This window comes from Rattus rattus, chromosome 13 (genome assembly GCF_011064425.1).
Source record: "Rattus rattus isolate New Zealand chromosome 13, Rrattus_CSIRO_v1, whole genome shotgun sequence".
Lineage (NCBI taxonomy): Eukaryota > Metazoa > Chordata > Mammalia > Rodentia > Muridae > Rattus > Rattus rattus.
Genome location: NC_046166.1, coordinates 12498697 through 12524804, shown reverse-complemented (window position 1 = coordinate 12524804; position 26108 = coordinate 12498697). Strand labels below are relative to the sequence as shown.

Genomic DNA, 26108 nt, shown 5'->3' with positions numbered 1-26108 from the left:
TGAGTGGGATCCTCCGCCCCGTTGTGGCTGGAGACTCTGCCCTGTGTTCGCCTACAATGGCTGTGGTGAGGAGAAACAGGAGACAGGGTGCCAGGTGGCAGGGCTTGGCTGGCCACCATCATGGTCAGAATTCCTCTCGGATGAAGCAGAAGAGGTGCAACTTCTGAAGGGCCCTGTGCTGTTGGTTTCTAGGCCACCCCAGGGTTTTTCCTGAGTGTGGCATCAACTGCCCTGTGAACTATGTCCAGCCTGGTCTCCTCATCACGCTCCTGCTTAGGGATAGGGAAGTATCTGTAGGAAAACCAGAGGCAAGGGATCCTTCGAGAACAAAATCATGTCTGAGGCCCCACTACTCAGTGCTCTTGCCCCAGGTAGGGACAAGGCAGGTAAGCCATGGACAGCCATTCTCTCAGAGACTATCTGGTGACAGAGTATCTGGTGATGATCCCAGGACTCCAGAAGATGAGGCAGAAGATACTGAATTCAAGACCAGCCTGGGTCACAGAAGGCACCTGGAGGACAAATCTAGTTATTAGAGGCTTGCGAAATACAGTGGGCCTGGGGCACTCCATCGTCACGCATAGGGAACGGCCTATCATTAGGCTTGGGAGACATCTGTCAAAGTCAGGGCATGGTGTTGTTGGTCCTGGAAGACCTCTATTTTGGGGACTGGTGACACTGTCATCAGACCTGGGAGACTCATGAGAGCTAGACACTTGTCATTGGGTCTGGGTTGATAAACTGCTATCTCTGTGGTCAGGGCTGGACTCTGGGGACTATTGCTGGACCCAGGGACACTGCTCATCAGGGCTCAGGTCCCCATTCCTGGCCATCAGACCCATCAGGCCTAGGTATGCACTGCCACCTTTCATGTCCTCCTCACAGGACTCACATGTTTGAGACAGCTTCACTCTGTAGCTCAGGGTATCCTGGAACTGAAAGCAATCCTCCTGCCTCAGTCTCCCCAGTGCTAAGATTATAGGCCTGAGCTACCCTATCCAACTTATTTTCTCTTCTTCAATACAGAGTATGATATAACCCAGGCTGGCCTCAAAGTCCTCATGCCTCCACCCCCACGGAGGCCTCAGTGACTGCAGCAGGGTAGCCGGGCAGCGGGACTGCTCTTCATTTATTCCAAGCACTCAACACCGAACACCATGACTTCTTAGATCCTTACAAACACAGCTACGTCCAAGTGGTGACATCACACGTGTGTTCTAGCTTTTACCAGGTACACAATCAACTTGCACGACGCATATCCAGGGACAGGAGCACACCGGAGCCAGGCCAGGCCAGGCCAGGTCAGGCCAGCACAACTTTTGGAATCCATGGTCCTAGTGGATGTGACCCTGGAACTAGAATGACAGGACAAACACTGTGACAGGGACAAGGTCACACAAATGTGCATCAGGTGTCCTCTACAGCCCTGTCCCCAGAGTAGCTTGGCTGGAGAGCAAGGTGACCCAGAAGGGCAGGGGCAGCAGGGTGTGTGAGGAGGGTCACGGCGGCTCACACTGATGGGCCTGAGCTATGTGCTCTCTCCCACACCATCCATCCTACCTCCAGAAAAGAGCCCAAGAATGTCATTCTCAACTTGGGAGGCAGCCTGACAGTCTCAGCTCCCAGAGTGACAGAGACTTGGCACCAGGATCATCTACCCACAATTACTCAATCATCTTGAAGACCAATGGACCAGCACAAATGCAGATGTCTGGAGAGAAGCTGGAGATATAGATGGAGCAGCATGCCCAGGTATGCGTGCTCCACTTATGGATGGGAACTCCTCTTAAGAGCCCACCACGAACGAGGGCCCTATTCCAACCCACAGCCAACATGGAAGCTGCTTGAAAGTGAAATCAAAGACCTGAAGATGAAGCCGCAGCCTGGGGTCCCTGACCTGTCACCTCCCACCCTGCAGATTACAGTGTTCAAGGGTCAGACTGAGACCCATTGGCAGTGCAGCATCTCCATAGCTACAAAGACCTGTGAGTTGCCAAGACAACAGAAGAGAGCGAGGTAGGCGTGGGCGGCAGTAGCTGTGAAGAAGAGCACACTGGGAAACAGAAGGTAGAGCTAAGCGTACGGCCTGTGAGTGTTGAATGTCACTACAGCAAGATCCTCCAGCTGCACTTATGGTTGACACCTGACCACCATGTCCTCAGCCCTGACATCAGCCTTTCCAGACTTCCACGGACTGATTTCAAAAGCCCAGCACTGTGGCAGGGAGGCTGGGGCGCAGCAAGAGTATCTGTACCAAATGGGGGCATCAGGCATAGGTGGAGTTGGGCTCCAATACAGACATCCATTGCTGCTGGGCCGCGCCGTCCTTCCAGAGGCTTCAGAAAGACACTGTACATGGAGACTGTGTTGCAGCATCAAACACACGCCTGCAGGAGCCACACACTGTAGAGGCTGGAGGTGCAAGGACTGGCGTGTTCCTCAGAACACACTTCCAGAGACGGAAACAGGCATATTCTAACCACCAACTATATTAAATTAGGGCTAAGATTTTGAGAAGTCTCTCAAGACAGAGCCCTGCTACACAGCCAGGCAGGACTTTAACTAGACCTAGATCCTCTGCCCCAGCCTGCAAAGCTCTCAGACACCATTGCTCTAAAGCAAGACTCCACAGTGCTCCCGCTCACTGGAGCCTGTCTGTTTCCAGATAAGCTCTGAAGACAGCAGCACAGGGCTCTGGAAGGCAGGGCTGTGTGGAGACCTGAGAGAGGAGCCAGGCCCTGGCACCAAGGCCGAGGAACCACCCTACAAAGAGGAATAAGATGAAAGACAGAGTCAGAAGCAGGACAGACAAGGGTGCCTGAGTGGCCGCTGCACTGTGCAGAGTGGCAAGGCCTGGTGGAACCTGACCTAGGGATGTGGAGCTGACCGAGTACACACCGAGGCTCAGGCTGCAGGCGTCCGGGGCAGGGTGGCGGGAAGGGCAAGGCTGCTTCGAGGCTTATCTCTGTCGCCAGTGGCTCTGATCTAGTTAAGAAGAGAATGGCTGTTCAGAACTGTGTATGGAGCATGATGGGAGAGAAGGTCAAGAACCAAGAATGAGGGCCGGCGATAGGGATCAATGGGTAAGGGTACTTGCTACCAAGCCCTAGGACTTGAGTTCAATTCCAGAGTCCCACGTGGTGGAAGAACTGACCCACAAGTTGTCCTCTGCCCTTCTTGTGGGCACCTCAACACACCTACTTACACACATACACACAGTAAAAGTTAAAATAAAAAAAAAGAACCAAGAGTGGGAAGGATGAGGCCTGTAGACCCTTAACAAAATAGCACTTGAGTCCCTCAGGAAGGAGTGTAGTGACTAATCAGGTCTGTCCTAATTGTTTGACCCCTGCAAGGGACTGTCATCTTTGAGAGAAACCTGGAGGAGGAACAGGCATGGCCAAGGGTAGCCTGCTCCCATGACAGCATGCATGATCAAAGCCAGGCAGAGGCACAGGAGGGATGATGGGAAGGAAGGCTGGAGCCAGAGAGCTGCCATTTTGTTGGGGAGCTTCCTCCTTTGCATGTCTGGACAGGAAGAGGGCACACAGCAGGAAGGCCCCTGCCTCACTCGGATCTCTGGTCTAGGCCCTGGCACGCACCTATTTGCTGGCCCGTTTGTGTCTGTACATTTGCATCATGCGCTGGCGGAAGACGTCAAAGGTGTCTTCTTTCTGCTCAGGTCCATCAGCTCCCAGGCCCTCTCCCTCTGAGAGAGTCCCCCTGCAGAGCAGAGGTGACAGTCAGAGCTAGGATCAGGAGTCAACTAGGGTGCACAGGGACATGGGACAGATATTCAGGGAGGAAATAGTCAGAGGGCTGGGGTACGGTTCAATGAGTACTTGCCATGTGGTGAGACCCTGAGTTCTCTCCCTAGCACAACAAAAATTAAACAAGACAAGGAAGCCACTAGCTCCTGGGAACATGGTCTTTTGTGCTTGAGACAGTCTTTTATGTAGCCCAAGTTGGCCTAGATCTCACAATATCCCTGCCCCAGTCTTCCAGGATCACAGGTAAGATCCAGTTAGGCCTGGCTAGAGCCCTCTGTAGGTCTGCAGCCTGATCACAACAGGTCACCTCATCCAGGGTGTGTCGGTGCTGAGGGACACACCCTCTAGACATATGATCAGGGGCTGAGGATTTGTGTCTTGCAGCCTATAATGGCTTCCAGCAACACCTGTGCCATTACTAAATGTTGCTGTCAGTGGTCTATACAGGAAGGAGCTGGCCGCCCTGTGTGTCTGAGTGAACAGCTAGTAAAGAAATGACCTGGCTGTGTACTCTGGTCTAGCCCCAGCCCAAGGCACCCAAGGGCTCCCTAGCCATGTCATACACGCTGACGGGCTCTCGGATGCCCTTCCCAAGGGAGCCCAGGCCGTGGCCTTCCTTCCAGCCCATCTTCTGCAGCATCTGGAAGCCCACGTTCTTGTCTGTCAGTTTCTGCTGGGAAAACTCCAGGTCCTTGGGTTTCTGAGGAGAGAGAGGTGGGTTGATAGAGCAGTCTGCTCCAGTGTACACTGGATCTCCAAGTAGTGGAGAGGTGAGCTCTACTTCCCTCCGGCTCCCCTGTGACACCCCTGCTGGGGGGCTTCTTGAGGCCAGGTTCCTTACTTACCCCAGGGTTAGAACTGGTAAGTGGCTGTGGGTCGGCATACTGCTGCCCTGTACTGAGACTATGAGGGAAACCCTGTGAGGATGGCAGGGCCCAGGCCAAAGCAGAAGTGACTGAACAAGAGAGCTCTAAGGATGAATGGCCCTCTGGCAGCCAGCCTCTTCTGAGTGGACTGCTCTCCTGCGCACTGCATAGTTTATATTGTAGGGTTGACTGTAATCCCACTCTCCAGCCCAGGCTGGCTTCAGACCTGAGACCTTCCAGCCCAGCCTCCTGAAGGCAGCGAAGTGCTAACAGGCATGACTGTGCCTGGCTGCTGTCTCGGGGATGGGGCTTGCTGTGATGTCTGGGCCACCCTGGAGTTCCTGTGCTTCAGTAATCATCCTACCCAGCCTTCTGAGCACCCGGACACAGGCACATGCTCCACACCCAGCTCTGCCAAGTGCCTGAAGCCTCAGCATGAGCAGCAAGTCAACCATTCTGATCCCAAACCTCAGGGGTACGGAAGTATCACAATGTAGTCACACACACCTTCTTTTTGGCTATGGGACGACCCCGAGGCCTGTCGTAGGCAATTCGAACTGGTTCATGAACTGTAAGACAAAAGGGAAAGACCTGTTCCCAGTGGACACTTGCCCCATGCCAGTAGAGGTAGACAGACATGCTGCCTGGTGAAGACAAGCCTGCCTGCCTGCCTGCTGCCTACTACGTGGCTGCTGCTGGCTCCCATCCCGTCTCCAGCTCTCCTAACCTGACTGTGAATGGCTGGGATGAAGCAGCAGCACTGTCAGGGCCAAGGGCACCACTCAACCTCAGAGTGCTGGCCCTCACAGTGCTGGCAGGGGAGCCAGGCAGGCCAGTGCTATATGGGCCCTGGGCCTGTGCTTTGGTATTTTTAGCCATTGTACACTGCACTCTATGGTGTTAGCATGAGACCTGTCCAGTAAGGGGGCCTCCTTCCTTCCAAGGAGCTCTGTCACCACTAGGTTGTGGTAGAAGTTCAGCCTGCAATTTCCTACCCTTGACCTTGAGGCACACAGGGTTTCTCCCCATACCTATAGTGAAGCTGGGAAGACAGTAACCATTGGACCTTATGGGCTCTGTAAAACTGTCACTTTATAGTCAGAGATGTCCATTTGGCACAGTCCTTAGGGCCCCACTGTGACTCTTGTGTCTGTCCTATATCTTGGCAGATGAACCATACTTCTATCTTACCTTAGCTACCTTGGTGCTTTGCACTGTGAACCAAAGAGAAACTGGTTGTGGTGGCAAACCTGCAGTTTCACCCTGTGGGAGCTGGCCAGGAAGATTACCATATGAGGCCAACACAGGCTAAACACATATATTCTGTCTCAAAGAAAACCACCACAAAACCCAAAAACTCACTCAAATCCTAAATCCCAAGAGCAGAGAACCCCGAGTACTGTGCCAGGCACTTGGGACAATCTGCACACACAAGGCCAGCAGGTGTCAGCAGGAGGTAGAGTGACTGGCTGTGGCTGGCACAGCCAGAATGGCTACTGAATATGTCTCTCACAGATGACTATGGGATACTCACCCTTTGACTCCTGGATGAGACACACCCTCTTCGGGGCAGGGATCATGCCAACTTTCAGTGACTTGCTGCTGATTCTCTTCCTAGGAAAGCAGCTGCCAGAGGAGGCCTGTGACAGGCCAGGGGTGCCAGCCTGGTCTTCCCTGGCCCCCTCTCCAGGGATGCTTTCAGTAGGGGAACTGCCCTCAGAGCCTGGACACTTGGCAGCTCCTGTCTGTGGTGTCAGAGTGCAGGTCTCCTCTCCGCCCTCGTCCTCCTCGCTCTCCTCCTCATCTTCCTCTTCCTCCTCAGGCAGCACCTCAGAGCCCTCCAGTGCAGCCTCCTGCTCAGGGCGACCCTCCTCTGGCTCACCCTTACCCTCCTTGCCAGCTGTGGGGCTCTGTACTGAGTCCCCAGCCTCACCCGTGGATTGGAAGGAGATGGATGGGCACAGTTCCAGCACCTTCTCTCGGTAGAACTTGAAAGCTGAGCTGCTCTGGTCATGCAGGAACCTAAGGGGAAATGCACTGCTGAGCTGCAGGAGCATGAAGTTCCTACCTGGCCAGGGTAGAGGCCAGGCCACCCCATAACCCTGCTATGGGTTCACAGAGCAGCTAATGGGAGACAGAATGTTCAGACTCCTGTAGGACTAGGACTGCTGAATCTAATAATCTTCTCTGGATAGGACAAGATGATCCTGAAGTTTGTCAAGACAAGATGCTTCTGCAACTTGCAAGATGCAGCCCCATTCCATCCCTACCAAACTCAAAAGAGGAATAAAAAGGAAAAGGAAGAAGTCTGCAAGACAGCTCAGCCAATAACAACATTTGCTGCACACAGAACTGAGAACCTGGTTCCTCTGACCTCCACAAATGCCCACAGCAAACACACAATAAATAAAGTAAATGGACGGAGGATCTGAGCTGCCTGAGCTGCACCAGAAGCTCATACATAGGCGCAAAGGCTGAGTGAGAAGCACAGAGGTTAAGGGCAAGGGAGCTAGTGCTCTTCAGCCTGCAGGCACACTAAGAACCAGCCATTGTTTTTTCTTAAATTTTTTTGATGACTCCTTTTAATCTTATTTTTTTATGTGTACTGGTGTTTGCTTGCATGTATGTCTACGTGAAGGTGTCAGATCCTCTGGAACTGGAGTTACAGATAGTTGTGAGCACCATGTGGTTGCTGGGAGTTGAACCAGAGTCTTCTGGAAGATCAGCCAGTGCTCTTTTTTTTTTTTTTTAAAAGATTTATTTATTTATTATATAGGAGTACACCATAGCTGTCTTCAGACACACCAGAAGAGGACATTAGATCCCATTACAGATGGTTGCGAGCTACCATGTGGTTGCTGGGACTTGAACTCAGGACCTCTGGCAGAGCAGTCGGGTGCTCTTAACTGCTGAGCCATCTCTCCAGCCCTCAGCCAGTGCTCTTAACTACAGAGCTAGATCTTCAGCGCCAAGAACCAGCTTTTCTTGACCTCAGGGTTTGTCCCCAAGATAGCAACAAGTTGCCACAAAAAGTCTCTCCTTCTTCAATGATGCTGGAACACAGGGCCTAGTACCTTATTCCACAATCTCCCTATAAAAATGCTTACAGAAGCTACTTTGTAAATGTCCCAACACTAATAATGAGGTGTACTGCTCTTACAGGGGACTTGATTCCAGGTTCAGAACCTACACCAGGCTCACAACACCCTGTAACTCCAATTTCAGTAGAACCAATGCTGTCTTCTGGTCTCCATGGGCACTTGCACACATGCAGTCCATGGGCACTTGTATACATGCAGTTCATATAAACTCACACACATACACATGTACTTATTTTTAAAAGATAAATCTTCAAACATCAAATAAACAAAAACTTAAGGAGGAAAGGCAATTGGGGAAGACATTCAGTGTCTGGCTTCCTTGTGTGTCCATATAAGCAAGTGCACCAAGACTCATGGACACACACATATAAAAGCACACACAGGCACACACATACACAGTAGTTCTAGCAAGTAGACTGAGAGGGGCAGTGATGAGCAGCTGCCTGGGGAGGGAAGAGGTAAGAGACAAGGGGTGGGGAGGAGCATACAGGGTCATGCTGAGCTTGGCTGGCACAAAGGGTTTGGGGGGCAGAGTTGAATGGCTATGGGGTCAGCGAGTGTCAAGGTGTTTCCTTCATGAACACACTGGACAGCACTGTTTTTTTTTTTTTTTTTTTTTTTTTTTTTTTTTTTTCGGAGCTGGGGACCGAACCCAGGGCCTTACGCTTGCTAGGCAAGCGCTGTACCACTGAGCTAAATCCCCAACCCCTTGGACAGCACTGTTAAAGAAGTATTATGAATGACTGTAGGCTGGCAGGGGATCCAAAACCAGTCAGGAGGGCAGATATGCAGGTAGAAAGGAGAGGGGCCTGGAAACATTTTTGCAGTGCTATGCTAAGTGGGCAAGTGCTCAGCAACTCAGAAACTGAAAGATGCACAAACAAGATGGCTCCCTGCTACTGAGAAGGGTAATGGGTCTTCTCTAGGTGATTTGCATGTTAGAACATAGATTAATTAAAAATTCCAGCTCGGTGCGGTGGTACACGCCTTTAATCCCAACACTCTGGAGGGCCAGCAAGAGGGCTCAGTGGATAAAGGCATTGCCTGCTTCCAAGCCTGACAGCCCTGGACCTCCTGCAAGTTGTCCTGATCTTCACATCTGTCTATGTCCACCACCAAGTAAACAAACCACGTAAACACAAACTAACAGCAAGGTTTCTTTTCAAACTGTAATCTTCACTGAATTAGACCCAGGAGATAGCACAGAAGCCCTGACAGAACATGTGTGCAGCAAGCAGGATGTGACTCTGAGCATGGTACACTGGCTCTCCCGGGAGTAGGAGGCAGCCTGGGTCAGGGCTCGAGTGCAGGACACTGCGCATACACCAAGCCCAGGCAGCCAGCCAGAGCAGCATGCTCTCTTTATACTGGAACCATAAGTTCTTTACAACTGTGAGCCAGCCTGTCTGCCTTCTGTCCATCCTGCCTGCTCTCCATCCTTCTGGTCTGTGCTTTTAGAAACAGGACTTCAACTTCCCTATGTGGCAAAGATGACATTCAACTACTGATTTTCCTGCCTTCACTTTCTAAGTGCTAGCAACACGGGGATGGAACATCCTGTGGCTTATGCAGTGCTTGGGACAGACACTAGGGCTTGGTGCAAATCAGGCAAGAAATATATTAACTTAATTCCAGCCCTGGCTCAAACCTGTAGGTTTCTAACTGTACTCCACTGCAGCACCAGGGACAGACCAGGCCTCTTGCACACAGCCAAATATCCAACTACATTTTCAGTCAGACCATGACATAGCTCTCCAGCAAGTAGGAGGAAACCCAGTAGTGCCAATCTTAGTCCTGGGAACACATGGGCACGGGGGAAGTGGGGAGGTCTCATACGGTCTCTGGAGGAGCCTAGGAGCATCTTTGTCATGGAGGCCTTCCACCACAGGCTAGAGTTTTCACAGCATCTGTGGCTGTTCAGGGGTGCTTTCTGGATTTTTCTTAGACAATCTGTGAGGCACATGCACAAATGCGCTTGGGTCCACCCAGCCCTCTGTCTTTGTGTGAGGGTGGATGGAAAAGAGGGCAAGGCATTTCCTGATGATCTGGGTGAAGGCTGACCCAACAGACACCAGCTCTGGGCCAGGCTCTGGTGAAGGTGGAACCCATCCTGCCTGTTCCCAGCATGTGGGCTATGGGGTGTGGTGGGGTCCAAGGCACGTACCACAGGTCAGGGTTGTCAGTGCTGTTCTCTATGCTGAACTGCTCAATCTCAGGGCCAACCTGAGCCACAAATCTGGCCAGCTTCTCAGCAGTCTCCATGGTCTTTGCATCCACTACAAAACAGAAAGCAGTGGTTGTGGCTCTTTAGCCTGACTCAAGCTGCTTGCCCTTGGTCCTTCCTGTACCACGTGACTCTGGAGTCTTCTCTGTGTCACAATTAGCTGATAGGCAGTTGTGGCAGAAGCATCAGCAGCCCCATGGACACCTGGGGTGGCTGTGGGGAACAGGCAAATGGCCATCATCCTCATCACCTCAGCCAAGAGGCTGCCAATCTGCGGCTCAGACTCTCAAGCTTAGGTCAGCAGACATCCAGCCAACAGCTCAGGACACTGCTGGAGTCAGTCAGGAGCAAAGAAGTGTGGGTGGTCTATGGTGAGGCTTGGGCATTGTGCAGTCTGCGCATGTCCCCACCTAAAGCTGGCTGGGACCCCGGGGCCAGAAAGGAAAGCTGGCGGTAACCAAAGGGGTTGTATCATCAGCAGTGCAGCTGCACAGAGGCAGAGTGGCACAAGAGGCATCTAAGAAAATACCATGGAGGGTGTGCAGTACCTGGACCCCAGGCCAGGTTGGAAATACTTGCAATGCTCTTGGGGCACAGCTTGGTGGTGAGTGTCTGCCCAGCAGGCCTGTGGCCTTGCACTCAATGGCTAGCACTGCTGAACCCAGGCTAATGAAGACACTTAGAAAGCACTGCCTCTGCTCATACTTCACGTTCTCGCCCACCCCAAATAATATAGGAATAATTATTTCTCTTACTTGAGACAAGGTCTCATATAGGTGAGGTTGACCATGCAAGTCTGGGTCCTCCTGGGTCCCCCCCCCCTTCCAAGTGCTAGGATGACAGGTGTGCCCCACAACCGCCAGCCTCATGTAGTGTGGGTGCTGCTAGATGCTGTAAGCAACCCAGGCAGGATGAAAATGTAGTAGAGGCCAGGCATGAAGATAAGCATGGAGCAGGTCAGTGGCTCTAAGTCCCAGCCCCAGTCCTGGCCAGGCCAGCCAAAGCTACAGGACTCTGTCTTACAGAAAATAAGCTCTTTTTTGATTTATTTAAGATTTATTTATTATCTATAGGTGGTAGCTGTCTTCAGACACACCAGAAGACGGCATCAGATCTCATTACTGACATTACTGATGATTATGAGCCACCATATGGTTGCTGGGATTAGAACTCAGGACCTCTGGAAGAGCAATCAGTACTCTTAACCACTGAGCCATCTCCCTCCAGCCCCACAAAATAAGCTCTTGCAGGCCATGGTGGTGGATGCCTTTAATCTCAGCACTGAGATTAGGCTGAGATAGATGGATCTTTGTGAGTTTGAGCACAGTCTGGTCTACAGAGAGAGCTCCAGAATTGCATGGAAAGATCCTGTCTCAAACCTCTCATAAACACAACCAAAGCCGAGCAAAGCAGTAAGACTGTGCGTGCAGGTTCTCTAAAAACTGTGTCCTTTTCCACATGACTTTTACCTCAGTGCTCTGGCACATGTGGGGTTAATAGTGGCACATGTGATAGAGACTCAGGCCTGGCCTGGCTACCCCAATATCAGCAGCCCATGAGGGTGCCCAGCCAAGGACCTGGGTAGCACTGTGTCAGGAGGAATATGAAGGACAGTGCAGCCATGTACCCATCCTGCCCAGGTTCTTCTGACTACTCTAGCTTGCTATCTGCCCCAGACTACTGAACACCTAGCACCCCGACACCTACCACCCCAAGGGACCCAGATGAGCACGGGACAGAATGGGGTAGGGGTGATCACCTACTATTAGCAGAGGAGCATCGAGAAGAGGCTGGCAGGGCTTCCGAGTCATCCCCTGCTGCTGGCTGAGGAGATGGGCCCAAGGCTCCAGGGCTGGAGGGCTGAGCACAGGGTTTGGCAGGCTCTGGTAGGCAGTCCTGGGCAGCATCACTTGAATCCCGTGGTGGTGGCTTTACTCTCAAGGAACCAGAGGCCTGTCGGCCATGGTGTTTTAGCCGAGTGCCTGAGGACAGGGATATCTGTTGGGCAGTGGTGGCTTTCTTGGCCTTCAGGCCTCGAGGACCCTGGGAGCGAAGCAGCCGCCTGCGCTGCCATGGGAGGAGTCTGCGCTTGAGGCTTCGCACAGCTTGTGCGTACAGCATGGCACGCACTGCACACTGTGCTGGCGTGGGCCTCCGCTCCACGATGGGCCAGCTGTGATTCAGTCGCTGTGACTCTGCCAACTTCAGCTTGTAGTACTTATACTCCAGGCTGCTCTCATCAGACAGAAACCTGCCAAGCAGACAAGGGGCAGAGCACTATGAAAGCGGTACTGTGTGCAGCAAGGCACGGCTGCCCTCTGCTGCCCGGGTGCCCCCAGGAGTTCAGGAGCTGTGATCCAACTGGATGCAGAGAGTGGGGAGGCTGAAGCAGGAGGACTGCAGCAAATTCAAGGCCAGCCTGCACTACAAAATGAGCATTCTCTTTTTTTGTTTCTCTGTGTAGTCCTGGCTGTCCTGGAATTCATTCTGTACACCAGGATGTCCTTGAACTCAGAGATCTCGCCACCTCTGCCTCCAGTGTGATGGAATTAAAAGAATGCACCACTACTGCCTGGTGAAACATTATCTTTTCATTTGTTTTTTGTTTTTGAGATAGCCTTACTATGTAGCCCAGGCTAGCTTGGAACTCACAATGTAGACCCAGCTGTCCTCAAACTCACAGAGATCTATCTGTCTCTGTCTGCAGAATGCGGGGATTAAAGGTGTCCAATCAAGCATTTATTAGATTCCTTTTCCACTCTGGTGAGCAGCCATGAGGGAGCTCAGAGCCTGGGAAGCTACAGGCTCCACTGTCCTGCAGCACCACCGCAGACAAGGGGCGCCTCTCACACGGCCAGACGGTCCAGTGCTCTGTGAGCTTCCCTGTGCCAGTGAGGGAGGTGTGGCAAGACTGAGGGGAGTCCCAGACACCCACAAATGTACTAGGGACAGCTGAATAAACTAGGCTGAGATGGTCACCTCACTGCCTCCCTCAGGTACAAGGATGTCAAATCTCTGCTGTCTGTGAAAGAACAGAAGGGATGGGAACCTATGTCCTCCATTTGGACCCTGGCATTCACCAGCTCATAAAACAAAAACAAAATACAAAAAACAGCAACAGCGAAAACCCAGACAACTGTCATGGCTGGCCCTCTACTCTCAGGTTCGCTGCTGAGTCGTCAGCTGAGCTTGGATGTAACAGGAAGAGAAGGACAACCCTGCTGCCGCTGCCCTTTCGCAATGAAGCTATGGACACGTCACACTGCCGCCAGTGCTTCCAGCTAGAGACTATGTAAAGCACACAAGATGGTGGATGAGGTGGCACAACATACAACCCCAGCACTGGGAAGGCTGAGGCAGGAGGATGTCAAGTGCCAGATCAGCCCAGGTTACACAGAGACTCTCAAAATTCAGAGCAAACCGTGTGTTGGAGGTGATGTGTCTCATGCAGACAGGACACTGTTCTGCATGGGGCACCAAACACCCAGACTTTAGGACCCAACGGTCTTGAACCCAGCCCTTTGCTGATACTGGAGGTGACAACTGAAAAGTCCCTGTAACAGGGATTGACAGTTACCCAAAGGCCAAGGGAACAACTGGCAGAGCCAGAGCCCTGCTTCCCTTATAAATGACAAGTGATGAGAGAGCCAGCAACAAAGAGAAGCATGGCTACACACCTCTGTGCTCGTCTCTCACCTGCCACTTCAGCAGTAGAGGTTAAAGCAGGAGAAATGCCAGAGTTCAAAGTCAGCTCCTCCACTACACATTAACAATTACGGCTTCTATCTGCCACCTCTAGTGGTGACCATCAGCTGTTAGGCTATGCCCAGTGTCTCTGGCAGAGGCAGTCCTCTCTAGATCAGGTCTCTCTGGTGACATCACCCCTAGGCCTCTATACCAGGATGCCTTCTTATCAAGGGGTCTCAGCTTCCCTCACCAAGCTAAGGCCATCCAGCTTCCTCCCCTGCTCTTGATCTCTGCTCCAGCTCATCTTAGCTATGCATCCTGCAAGCACAGTGCCTCTATCTGTAAAGTAAGGAACGCCTCAGACCAATTCATAAGTTGCCAGTGTAGAGTCAACAGCACCCAGGGCTGGGTCAGGAGAATCCCTTCAGCCCAGACAGTTTGAGCACAGCTTGAGCCACAACTTAATATCCTATCTTATAATTAAGAAAAAAAATTTAAAAAATCAGAGAGGTTGGAGGGTTAGCTCAGTGATTAAGAGCACTTCCTGCTCTTGCAGTAGATCCAGGTTCAATTCCTAGCAATCACATAGTGGCTCAAAACCATCCATGACTCCAATTCCAGAGATCCAATGCCACCTTCTGACCTCTCCAGCCACCAAGCATGTGGTACATTTTTAGTCTTAGGTTTTTTCAGAGAGTCTTTATCCTGTAGTCTAGGCTGGTTGCCAGTTCTGATCTTCTTGCCTCCCAGGGCTATAAAACTCCCTTTATTACCATGTGCTTTTGGGATACTTGTCTCTTTGCACCCTAGGACACTCCAGCAGAGAAGGTGAGTGGTGCTCAACTGTTCTTGCAAAAAATAAAATAGGGCTGGAGAGATGGCTCAACTCTTTAAGAGTACTTGCTGTTCTTCCAGCGGACCCCAGGTCAATTTCCAGCACCTAAATGTCAGCTGAGGGGCTGGAGAGATGGCTCAGCGGGTAAGAGCACCAGCTGCTCTTCCAAAGGTCCTGAGTTCAATTCCCAGCAACCACATGGTGGCTCACAACCATCTGTAATGGGATCTAGAGCCCTCTTCTGGTGTGTCTGAAGATAGTAACAGTGTACTCATATACATAAAAAGAAATAAATCTTTAATAAATAAATAAATAGTCAGCTGAAAACTATCTCTAGGTAATCTGATACACACTTCTAGCCTCCTCAGACACTGCATGAATATGGTACACAGTCATACATGCAGGCAAAACACTCATACACATAATATAATTATTCTTAAATAAGGACATGTCCTTAAAAATATAAAATGGTTAAAAAAAACAAATATGCCTACCAGTAAGCAGGGTCCTGCAGGAGAAGTGTCCTCTCTCTGGGAGATAGCCTTCCTTGGATGACACGCATGACAAGCTGGTCGATGGTGTCCACCACCCTGTGATCTGCCCGCTGGGGAACTGCTGTAATATACAGAATGGATGTTGTAAAACAATGGTGAACCACAAAGACCTGGAGAATAGGACCGAGAACTGGAAGGCAGCAGAAATCCACAAGGCCAATAGCAGCTGGAACCTTAATCATAAAACACTGGTGTTGTAGCCAGAAGTAGTGAGAGTCACTGGGCTGCACAGAGCTAGGTGCAGACTCCAGAGAGGAGCTGTTAAACATGCATCCACTACCACTGTACTATACTGCCACTGCTTAAATTCTGACTGCTTCAGGATCAACATGCATGTGAGATGCAGCTAGAGGCAGAGTTAGTGTTGTATGCCCCGTGGTACTGCTCAGGAGGTCAAGCATGAGGACTGTCTGACCCCAAGAATTCCCAAACAGCCTGGGCAATATAGTAATATTACAGGGATTGAATTTAGGTTGTCATACTAGGTGGCAAGTGCCTTTAACCCACCTTACCACGTCCTCTTTTAGTTTTTTAATTTTTATTTTATGTGTATGGGTGTTTTGTTTACATGTTTGTGTACTACTTATGGGCTTGATAAGCATGGAGGTCAGGACATTGGACAACCTGGAGTTACAGATAGTTGTGAGCTAGCATATGGGTCTTCTGAAAGTGCAGCTAGTGTTCTTAACTCTTGAATCATTTCTTCAGCATCCCTTTTGCTTTCTGAGTCAAGGTCTTACAGCATCTTGTCTCTCTTGGCCCAGGCTAGAATGACAGGCCTGTGCCATCATGCCAAGCTCAATGAGCACTGAGCATCTGTAGAGGGACAGGTGACACTAGCTGAAGCAGCTGGGCAGTCCTATGGTTGGCCACACAGCTGTGCACTCAGAGCAAAGTGTCAGAAACTTCTACTACTACCAGACAATGGAAGCCCCTGAGGGAAAAGTGGGGTCATTTACACATGATCAGTGTCATGATGTAGCAAGTATGGCAGAAACTCAGATAAGCTGAGATATCAGTCCTCTCAGCATATGGAGGAACTGAGGCAGGGAATTTAAAGCTTGAGACTAACTAGTGTAGGCTACATATCAAGACTCCCAACTTAAAAAAAAAAGACAAATAAGGGCTTTGTTCCAGTGATTAGCAGTCCTTGTTGGTGCTCATGAGGACTGGAGTGCAGAGTCCATCCAGCACCCAAGCAAAAAGCCAATCTCCTCACCCAGTCAAGAGACCTAATACCCACTTCAGGCTTCTGTTCTTATTACAATTAAAGATAGATGGACACACACACACACACACACACACACATCTTTAAACCTAGCATAAAGGCAGAGGCAGGTGGATCTCTCTGCATTTGAGACTAGCCTGGTCACACAGCAAATTCCGGATCAGCTGCGGTTACTACATAAAAGGACTCTTTAAAACAATACCAACAACAACATCCTCCTCCTCCTCTTCCTCCTAAAAAGAGAGGAGAGGCAGCTGCACCTTCAGGACAGTGTGTATGCTGCTGCAGTGCCTGGGCCCTGCCTGGAGAGCTAGGTAAGTCTGAGGCCCTGTAGCCCTGCCTCCCATAGCACCCAGTGCTTGCTGTCCTCATTTCTCCTCCAGCACTTGAGGATGGGAAAGGAAATGCATCTAGCCTGCTTCTGGAAAGAACCTTTCTTTAGAAGTAGTGTGGTCACATATCTGTGTTGGGACATCTGCTACCTGGTGCAATCAGGGATCCATAAAGGGGAGGGCAGGGGCAAAAGTGACACTTCCTGGTCTAGAGGTAACTTCACAGGAGAGAAAAGATGAGTACCATGTCCTCTGAAGGTTGGGTGTGACAGCATGCTGGGATCACAGGAGAGGAGAGGGAAACCAAGCAGCTTTTCTATCCTACTTCCTGACCAGCACCAGAGCCGCCACTGACTGCTGTCTAGAAGGAATTGGATGAAAGGTGCCAATACCACCTGGAACGACTCAGCTGCTCCTCGACACCCCTCAGTACCCAATCACAGCCTGCCTAGTAACCACCCCTCCCACCACCTGGGCACAGGATCCACTGGGTTTTGGAGTCCTGCTTTCTCTGCCTTCATTGACACCTAGGACAAAGTACTTCAGAACACAGAGTCCTAACTTCCAACACATGCTGAAGGGGGTCATGCATGCATTGTTCCTAGTGAAGGCCAGGCAGTTTTGTACCTCTTTCCCACATAGGTCTCTTTTTCAAAATAATCTTGAAGCTGGGGAACTGGGCTTTGTGGGTACAGCACTTGTGTAGCATGTATGAAGCCCTGGGCTCCATCCCTGGCACCTCAGAAAGTAGGGGTAGAGGAGGTAGTACACACTGTCATCTCAGAACTCAAAAGTGGAGGCAGAAAGATCAGAAGCTTGAGGCCAGCCTGGTCTACATGAGATTGTCTCAAAACAAAGGGAAAAAGAATTAAGCCCTTGAGTTAAGTCTCAACATTTAAAAAAGTGTATAAACATCCCAGAGAGAAGATGGCAGGTAACAGCACATGTTGCTTTTGCAAAGGGCCAAGTTCTACTCCCAGCATCCATGTTATGCAGCACACAAATGCCTAGAACTCCAGCTCCACGGAACCTAGCACCTTCTTCTGATCTTCATCAGTTCCTACATGTATGTAGTGCACATACTCAGGCACATGTATGTAAATAAGTAAATATTACACACACACACACACACACACAGAGAGAGAGAGAGAGAGAGAGAGAGAGAGAGAGAGAGAGAGAGAGAACATTGTTTAAAAAAAGAAACCCTTACCTTGGCTCAGAGTGCTTGCAGCCCAGGTTTGAGCTGTGGTTTTCTGTTCTCGGGGCTCTGGGGGCACAGCTCTCTTGACCTGGAGGGGATAGCCACTGGCCATGAGCCAGGCCTTCAGGTGGTCTATGTACTCCCTTCCGAACAAAGTGGAGTCCTCAAAATTTGGGAAGTAAGCTGGAGATGGGGCAATGTCTTGAAGGCCCACAGCCTCTAGGATCTTCTCCTGCCGGAAGGAAGAAGCCAAGGAGAAGGTCTGGCCTAAGAGTGCCAGGGACTTCTTGCAAAGAGAGTTGGTGGTCTCCAGGGCCACGGCCAGGTCCAGTGGGCTGGTGAGGGTCTTCATCTTGACACTCAGCTCATAGGCATTACAGGCCATGAGTAAGGGCGTAACACCCTTCAGCAGCCGATCCTGGAGCCGCATGATATACTTGTCAAAGGGCTTGATGATCTCAAAAAAGCAGTTTTTGGTCTTCACAGCACCTTTGTCTAAAAGCATGTTTAAAAACTCATTATCAACTCGGGGCGTTTTCAGAGCAGAGTGCTTTAGAAACTTGATGGTAAAAAAGCAGAAATCTCTGTGCTCTGGCTTCAAGGAGCATTTGAAGGAGGCCAGCATCTTGGCACAGGTCTCAGTTTCCAGTTCAAACAGAGTCTGGAAGAGCTGGGAGAACTTGAGGTCATCCTTGATAGTGTGGAACCCTGCCCACTTGATGATCTCTATGCCAAACCTTGAGAACACATCTGCCTTGTCTATGGCATCAAAACCCAGCTTTCTTCTAGGGAAGCCGAGGGTCCTAAGGTCCATCCCCAAGGGAATCTTCAGAGCGGCGAACTGGATTTCATCCAGCACTGGACTTGTCCCAACAGTCACATCAGGACTTGGGGCGGCTTTCTGGATTTGGTTAGTGCCCTGAGGTTTGGAAGTAATACGACTGACAACAGGTATTTTCTTTGTGGTCATGCTTTTCAGTGTGATAAGCTTCCCAACACCCTTTGCTCCAAGCAGGCCCTGTGTGTCCCCTTTTCCTATTAGAGTGCCTTCCTGGTCAGCCATATTTAGAGACCGGCCTCTGGCCAGGACTTGCCCACTGCTTCTAGACACAGAGTCCACCTCTCCAGGATGGTCCAGGTCAAAATCCCGACTTTCTTTCTCCATCCGCCTAGAGGAGGCCAAGTCTCCTAACAATGAGGGCCCAAAACCATATTCTTGTGACCAGGAGGATTCTTGAGAAACTGAGTGGCCCAAGTCTTGTTCCCAAGAGCCACGGAGCGCAAGTTTCCAGTCCTGAGAAGGAAAATGTCCCAGATTCCGATGGCCAAAACTCTGGTCCCGGGAGTCAGTATGGGCTGGTTCCAGATCCCGGCCACATTCTTTTCGAAGATAGCTGTCCTCGCCAACTGACTGGTTGCTAGATCTGAAGGAGGGTCCCACAAACATGTCGCCTCTCAGACCCTCTCTTCCCAAGTCTAGTGAGTACACTGCAGATCCGCTGACAGAGCACCTGCTGTCACCATGGATGTCCTCATAGACATCTGCTCTGGCTCTGGAGCCTGTCCGTAAGAGATCTGAAATAGATGGCCACAGACAGACAGAAGGCACTTTAGAACATGAACTGCAAGGGAATGACCCACACTCTAGACAAGTAAACAGTTTGCTCTAACATTGTTTAAATTAAGTAGAGAGGCATCAGGATGGCTTAGTGCTTGCCATGCAAGTGTAAGGACTTGAGATCAAATCCCCAGAACCCACAGTAAAAACAAAGCAGGCATGGCTACCTGTAATGTCCCATTCTCAGGAAGTAGAGATAAGGAATCCCTAAGGCAAACTGGCCAGCCACAGTGGCCAAAATTGGTGACTCCAGGTTCAGGAGGAGCCACAGCTTCAATAGATAAAGTGGAAAATGCCTGGGGAATGACTGCACACACCGAGGACACAGGTGTACACACACACACACACACACACACACACACACACACACACACACACCATAAGGAAAATGCCTATAGTGCCCCTCCCCCCTCCAACTCTCCACTGGCTAGTCTGCACTGACCCACTGAGAACTGCAGCCATGCATTCAACCAAGCCAGAGTAAAAATACATGGGAAACTTACACCTACACTCACAGGATGGCCTTTCCCAGCGTTCCCCCTATACAACAGCAGGGAGCACTGCTGCCCACAGTTCTTGGCTGTACTTGGGAAGATTCAAAACACATGGAAGATGAGTGCCTCTTTGCTATGCAGATACCACCATGCCATTACATATGAAGAGGAAGCACTGCTGCTGCTGCTTCTCCTTCTTCTTTCAAACAAAAGTTTTATTTTCAGGTTTTGAAGTGTGTCACTTCCAAACTTTTCAGAAGTATTGCTGCCTGGATTTTATCGGCACTGGTTAAGTACCTTGCTATGGTAGCCACATAGTTTCTCAAACCTGAACACTTTCAGAGTGAATGAGGCACTGTGTCTGAGATTTCCAAGATAAACAATTGGCATAACTGGTTTCTGATGGAATGGGAAGTAGGCTCCTGACTTCGGTAATAGCAGTAATAGGCAGCTCACTCATCCTAAGCAGTAGGAAAAGCTCAAAGTGAGCCATCCTATACAAAACTGCCACACCAAGACTGTTGAGTTGGAACATGAATGGGCATTCCTAAAATATTTCCATAACCAATTTTTCACTTCATAATTTAAAAGCATATTTACTTTGTTTATACAGAGCCACAGTCTAGTAAAGGCATATGCAGTTATGTAATGAAAGACTTTGTATTTACATCAAGTTCTGACTATACACAAGGTAAGAGGAGGCATGTGGAAAAATGAGGTCAGAAACAAGCTTTATTTACACAGGGATAATAAAGATATCAACTCAAATATTCAATAATTTAGCTTTGGGTTGGCTACAAGTTCATGCCGCACCAATCCTGTTTTATAGTAGTTTAAGACTACACTTGGTATTTTCCCTTGGTTCTGTTATTCTTGAAAATTGTAAAGATTTAAAATACTGTAGAGCTTGTTGAACAGCAACATAAATGAGTTGATGTACTCGGAGGTCAGTCTCTCACAAAAAAAGACATTATATCCAAGTTCTGTTAGAGCGCCAACCAGTAAGGCCCATAAAGGAATGAAGACATAGGAAAGATTGATGGTAGTAAACTGTTCCAGTTTAGCACACAGTGTGAGGCAGAAGGCTAACTTCAGTAACATTGTGATGAGGTACCAAGGCTTTTTTTTTTTAATATTGTGTGATCCATGTCGGGGGTCAAAGCCAGACTTACACAGTCCAGCCATTTTTACAATCAGCATGACAAGAAGGATAGTGTCAAAGATCCAGACTGGAATAAATACGAGGAACCAGTTCCAGGGTGCCTTCTCATCCAGTTTCAACACCAACACGATGAAGAAGAGCAGTGTGAAAAGCCAGGCGAGCAGTACTCTCTGTGCCAAGGACATTCTCATTTAAACGGGTTAAAGAGGCTGTTTCAGGGATGAAGTAAGGGAGATACACCCTGGTATTGAGGCTGGCGGAAGGGCCGAGAGAGCAGCGAGGATCGGGAAATACGCCAATTTGGATCCTAGTCCTCTTCCACACTTTTCCTCCCATTAAATTCTTAGGCTCTCACATAATAATTAATGATAAGACATAGTTTCGTCTCTCCAAACCACCACCAGGAAGCATCTTCTAAGTTTGCACTATATAGGGGCTAGAAACCCATGTGTGGGGCAATGGATTGGGCCACCAGACAGAAGAACCTGTAAGGTAGTAGCAAAGTTCAGAACCCTGATAAAACTATAATTGAGAATGGCAGGAGTTTGGACGATCTCACGAGATTACTATCCTGGAGCACATGACCACAACACTCCACTAAGAGGTCCATGACATAGAGCCTAGAGTTCTCCATGCTAATAAGGTATCCAGGGGCCCCCGAGTTTTACCCAATGAACTTCCCTTCCCAGGCATCCCTTCCTGCAAAAGGTATTTTTTTAAAAAGAGAAATCTTTTTAAAAAAAAATTTATTTACTTATTTAATGTATATGAGTACAGCATAGCTGTCTTCAGACACACCAGAAGAGGGCATCAGATCTCATTACATGTGAGCCACCATGTGGCTGCTGGGAATTGAAATCAGGACCTCTGGAAGAGCAGCCAGTGCTCTTAACCACTGAGCCATCTCTCCAGCCCTGCAAAAGAAATTTTATCTAGGTCCACTCTGAGTAAGTCGTATGCATCCCCCACAGCACGGGCTCATCCTAGGTCTTCAGGGCCTCATTCCCAACTTGTCACAGTTCCCAGCAATATCTGGGTACACAGGAGTATGGGAGCCCCTGTTCACAACTCTTTTGGGGTTCCCAGAGGCATCTGGGTACACAGAAGGTTGAGAACTACACCCATGTCTTATGGGCACCAAGGACATGTCTGCAAGCACCAGGCTTGTGCTTACCTGGTGCCTGTTATGGCCATTGGCCAAGACAGGACAGTGGGGAACCCTTCAGGCACATATTAGCATCAGACACAGGCTCCCGAGTTCACCATCAATCTAGCTAGCTACTCTTTAGAGAAGAGACTTGGTTTATAGACCTGGACCTTTCACCATACCTAGCCCACTTCAGAGTTCTCACTACTGTCTCACAAGTTTTACAGAGGCTGCCACTCTCTTTGCCTCCTGCAAGACTTCCTGTCCCAAACTGGCACTGGAAGGCAGCAGCAGCCTGACCCACCCCCACCACAACGTTGAACAGGCAACCACCTGATCCCTGACCCCAAAGTGGTAGAGAGACCTGCCTGGCATTAACCCTCCTGTCTCTGGGGCTGAAGCAGAGACAGAGGCAGGCAGGGGTATAAGTCACACTAAGTAAGGCTGTGGTGGAGGAGACTGAAGTGTCACCCAGGGATAGGGTGAGGGTGGGCAGATAATTGCTGCAGTCTCTCCTGCACCCAGAAAGAAACACTGCAAGAAGCTGCCCTAGAAGCTGTCCGTCGTGGCAGCAGGCCCCAGGCATCTTTCACGCACTTGGATTTTAAAACAAAATCTACAACAAAGTAAAAAAAAAAAAGAAAAAAAAATCTGACAAAAAGGTACTGGTAACAAACACCTGGAAGGCCAACATTGAGGAGATGAGGGAGATAGGACTGAGTTTCAAGGCTAGCCTGGACAAGCAAGAAGACCTGGATTCCATCTTAAGACCCACATTAACACATCAGCACAAGTCTGTAACCCCAGTGGTGGGAAGGCAGAGACTGGAAATCTCAGGGCCCACTGGTTAGCCCATCAGCCACATCAGCAAGCTCCCAGTATCCAAAACACAAGGTGGGGCTGAGATGGCTCAGTGGTAAGAGCATTTGCTGCTTTTCCAGAGGACCTGGGCTCCGTTCCCCAAATTACACAGCCTCAAGTCTGTAACTTCAGCCAAGAGAACTGATGCTCTCTTCTGGCACCTTCACTCAGGTACACACACCCACACAAACACATAACTTAAAAATAAAAGACATCTTTAAAAAGCAAAACAAAGTGGTGAATGATTGAGGAAGATACCAAATGTTACCCTGGGCATCCCCACATGAATGCACATAAATACGAACATGTACACACCTTCCCCCTCCCCAGTAAAAAAAAAAGCAAGAAAGGGAACAGGTTACTAGGTAGTCAAGTAATTGAAGAAAACACAAAAATCCACACTCCTGGGCAAATACAAGTTCCTGTCTTCAGTAAGCACTTACTGAAGTGTACACATTAGGCACTGCCATTACTGAAGGGAAGGATGGCTCAGTGGCAGAGCTCTTATCTAGTAGATATCTGGTCCTGAGTTCACCCTGAGCTCAGAAAAAGAACACCCTCCACCCCACCCCCATGCACATACATACACTGGCAGAAGGTGGGTGCCAAGCAGGGCAATCCAATAGGCAGGAATACAGAGGGAAATATCATCTTAAGACACTCTCATCATGTGCGAAGGGGCAGTAGCTGGTGTTAAAGGGGTGGGGCCAGACATGAAGTTCCATCAGCAAGAAACAAACGGAAATCACCTTGGGTCCTAACTGTGGTCTTGGTGCAGTCAAGGTAGCAGAGTTAAGAGGCAAGCACAGAGCCAGGTAGTGATGGCCTGATGGCTTTAATCCCCAACTTGGCAAAGGGAGGCAGGAGAATCTCTGAGTTTCAGACCAGTCTGGTCTACAGAGTGAGTTCTGGGACAGCCAGGGCTACATAGGGAAACCCTGTCTCAGAAGCCAAAAACAAACAAACAAAACAAAACAAAATTTAAAAAGAGGAATCGTGGCTGCACCATGCATTTTCTATGCCAGGTTTACAGAAAAGAGAAATGTCCAGGATAGAGCAGAAGCCTAAGAAAGGATGACTGACACCCATACAGCGTTGTTCCAACACCACTCGACACCCTGTAAGGCTTATTGTTTCTCTGCCAATCAGTTTTTACTTTCTCTCCCTTTTTGAGGCAGAGCTTTGATATATACCCCAAACTGGCCTCAAACCCACAGGGACCATCCTGCCTCAGGCTCCTTACTATGTATGTATCACAACACAAGCCCTCACTAGTCTTCTTGAGGAAATTAAGATGTGATGTGTAGAGAGAGGCACAGTCGGTAAAAATACTTGCTGTGCAAGCAAGAGGACCTAAGTTCAAATTCCTACCACCCACAAAAGGGTCAGCCATGACTGTGCAAGCTGCAGCCATAGCACTGAGGGTTAGAGTCAGGTAGATACTAGGGGCTCACTGGCCAGCCAGTCTAGCCGAAATAAATGGTGAGCTTCAGGTTCATTGAGTCATCTTGTGTCTCCCTCTGCCCCCACCACACATACACACCCACACCACACAAGAACGAAAAACAGATTAACCAGGCTTTTAATCCCATAGCAAGCTCCATGTCAATTAGAACTACATGAAGAGGTGTTTTTGAACCTGTGGGTCATGACCTCTTTCAGAGGAGTCCCCAAAGACCCATCAGGCACTTCAGTATCGTGGCATGTTCAACCTTTTGATATAGGTTGTAATCTATAAAGTTTACACAGGAAAACTAAATCAAGCTAAAAAAAAACTTTTAAACAACAAATCTTTCAGTAAGTTATAGTTTTGTACAGGCTACCTCCATAGCAAACCACAAGCTGTGGTTTAGATATGCCTGCAAGAACTAAGATTTCAGTACAGCCACTTTGCTGGAGCCCAGGCAGTGTCTTAAAAGGGGGGCAGCTATTCAGGAATGATGGCACATGCCTTTAACTCCAGTACTTGGGAGGCAGAGACAGAGGCAGAAGGACATCTGTGAGTTCGAAGCCAGCCTGGTCTACAAAGTGAGTCGAGTCCAGGACACCCAGCTCTGGTTACACTGAGAAACACTGTCTTAAAAAAGGGGGATGGTGGAGGACAGCTGTTGAGATGTCTCAGTGGGTAAAGGGCGCTTGCCACAAGCCTGACTGATAACTGGGTTCAATCTCTGGAACCCACATGGTAGAAGGAGAGAACCAACTTCTGCAGTGTCCTCTGCCCTCTGCTTTAGGTGGTGTGCACACATATACACACAAAGGAACCCGTCTGTAGAAGCTGGGGTATAGTCAGTGGCAGAATATGTGCTTTAGCACAAGTAAGGCCATGCTCAAATTCTTTAGTGAGGACGATGTTTGGATGACATACTCTACTTACTGACAACAGTACCTTCTGCATACTTAGCTGGCAAGTGGGCCACAAGAAAATATGATCTCCTCTTGACAAATCCCGCAAGGATCTCCTCACAGCAGCTCAGCTTGTACCCAATGAATGAGAGTCCACAGAGCTCCTCCTGCACAGGCCAAACATCTTAACTTACCTTGAGCTTTAAGATGGAGAGCTTCACCAACAGCCTCGGAATCCCCATACCGTTTAGATTTATCCTGTAGAACGGTGTCCAAAGATTCCTGTGCCATCCGCCTTGCTGCCATGTTTTTGTCTCCTATAGTGAGAGAAGTCACACTAATCAAGACAGCTTGCCTCAGGTCAAAACTCACCACCCAAACCAGAGTAAAAGAACTGAAGATGATCCTAGAAAAAAATCTTTGGGAAGGGTGTGCCACTCTGACTCACAGTTTAGAGAAGGGCTTCCCAGAGCTCATTTCACCTCTGAAAATTCTCTGGATGAGTGAGTGGCATCTCACACGAGGACAATAAGCTAGCAACTGGATTCTCTGGGCTAGTCTCAGAGCAAGATCTCTTTTGCTTCTTTCAACAACCCACCCGAGAGCTGAGTCCCTAAAGCGCAGAAGGAGCTAGGTGTGGTGCTGCAGGCAGTGATTCCAGCTGAGGCAATGGGATTTCCAG

The 26108-nt window shown here is 49.5% G+C and overlaps 2 protein-coding genes across 4 annotated transcripts; both read right to left on the bottom strand.

Moving 5' to 3' along the window:
• Positions 1-1102: 1102 nt before the first annotated feature.
• On the bottom strand, positions 1103-25739 carry Sugp2 (SURP and G-patch domain containing 2). 3 transcript variants are annotated; one of them, XR_004389796.1, is made up of 11 exons: positions 25621-25739; positions 17808-19373; positions 14978-15098; positions 11725-12212; positions 9902-10013; positions 6171-6658; positions 5144-5205; positions 4334-4470; positions 3603-3723; positions 2899-2985; positions 1103-1355 (listed from the first exon to the last, which is right to left on the bottom strand). XR_004389796.1 is itself a non-coding variant. In XM_032919517.1 (10 exons), the coding sequence occupies exons 1-9, from the start codon at positions 25730-25732 to the stop codon at positions 3603-3605; spliced, it is 3207 nt and encodes a 1068-aa protein (XP_032775408.1). In that variant the 5' UTR covers positions 25733-25739; the 3' UTR covers positions 1103-1355. The 3 variants fall into 3 exon arrangements, 2 of the variants coding, with proteins under 2 accessions (XP_032775408.1, XP_032775409.1); XM_032919517.1 differs by lacking the exon at positions 2899-2985; XM_032919518.1 differs by lacking the exon at positions 2899-2985 and having other exon boundaries at positions 14978-15095.
• On the bottom strand, positions 20625-21607 carry LOC116915092 (transmembrane protein 60-like). The gene has a single exon (XM_032919519.1). The coding sequence runs from the start codon at positions 21261-21263 to the stop codon at positions 20778-20780; it is 486 nt and encodes a 161-aa protein (XP_032775410.1). The 5' UTR covers positions 21264-21607; the 3' UTR covers positions 20625-20777.
• Positions 25740-26108: the final 369 nt, after the last annotated feature.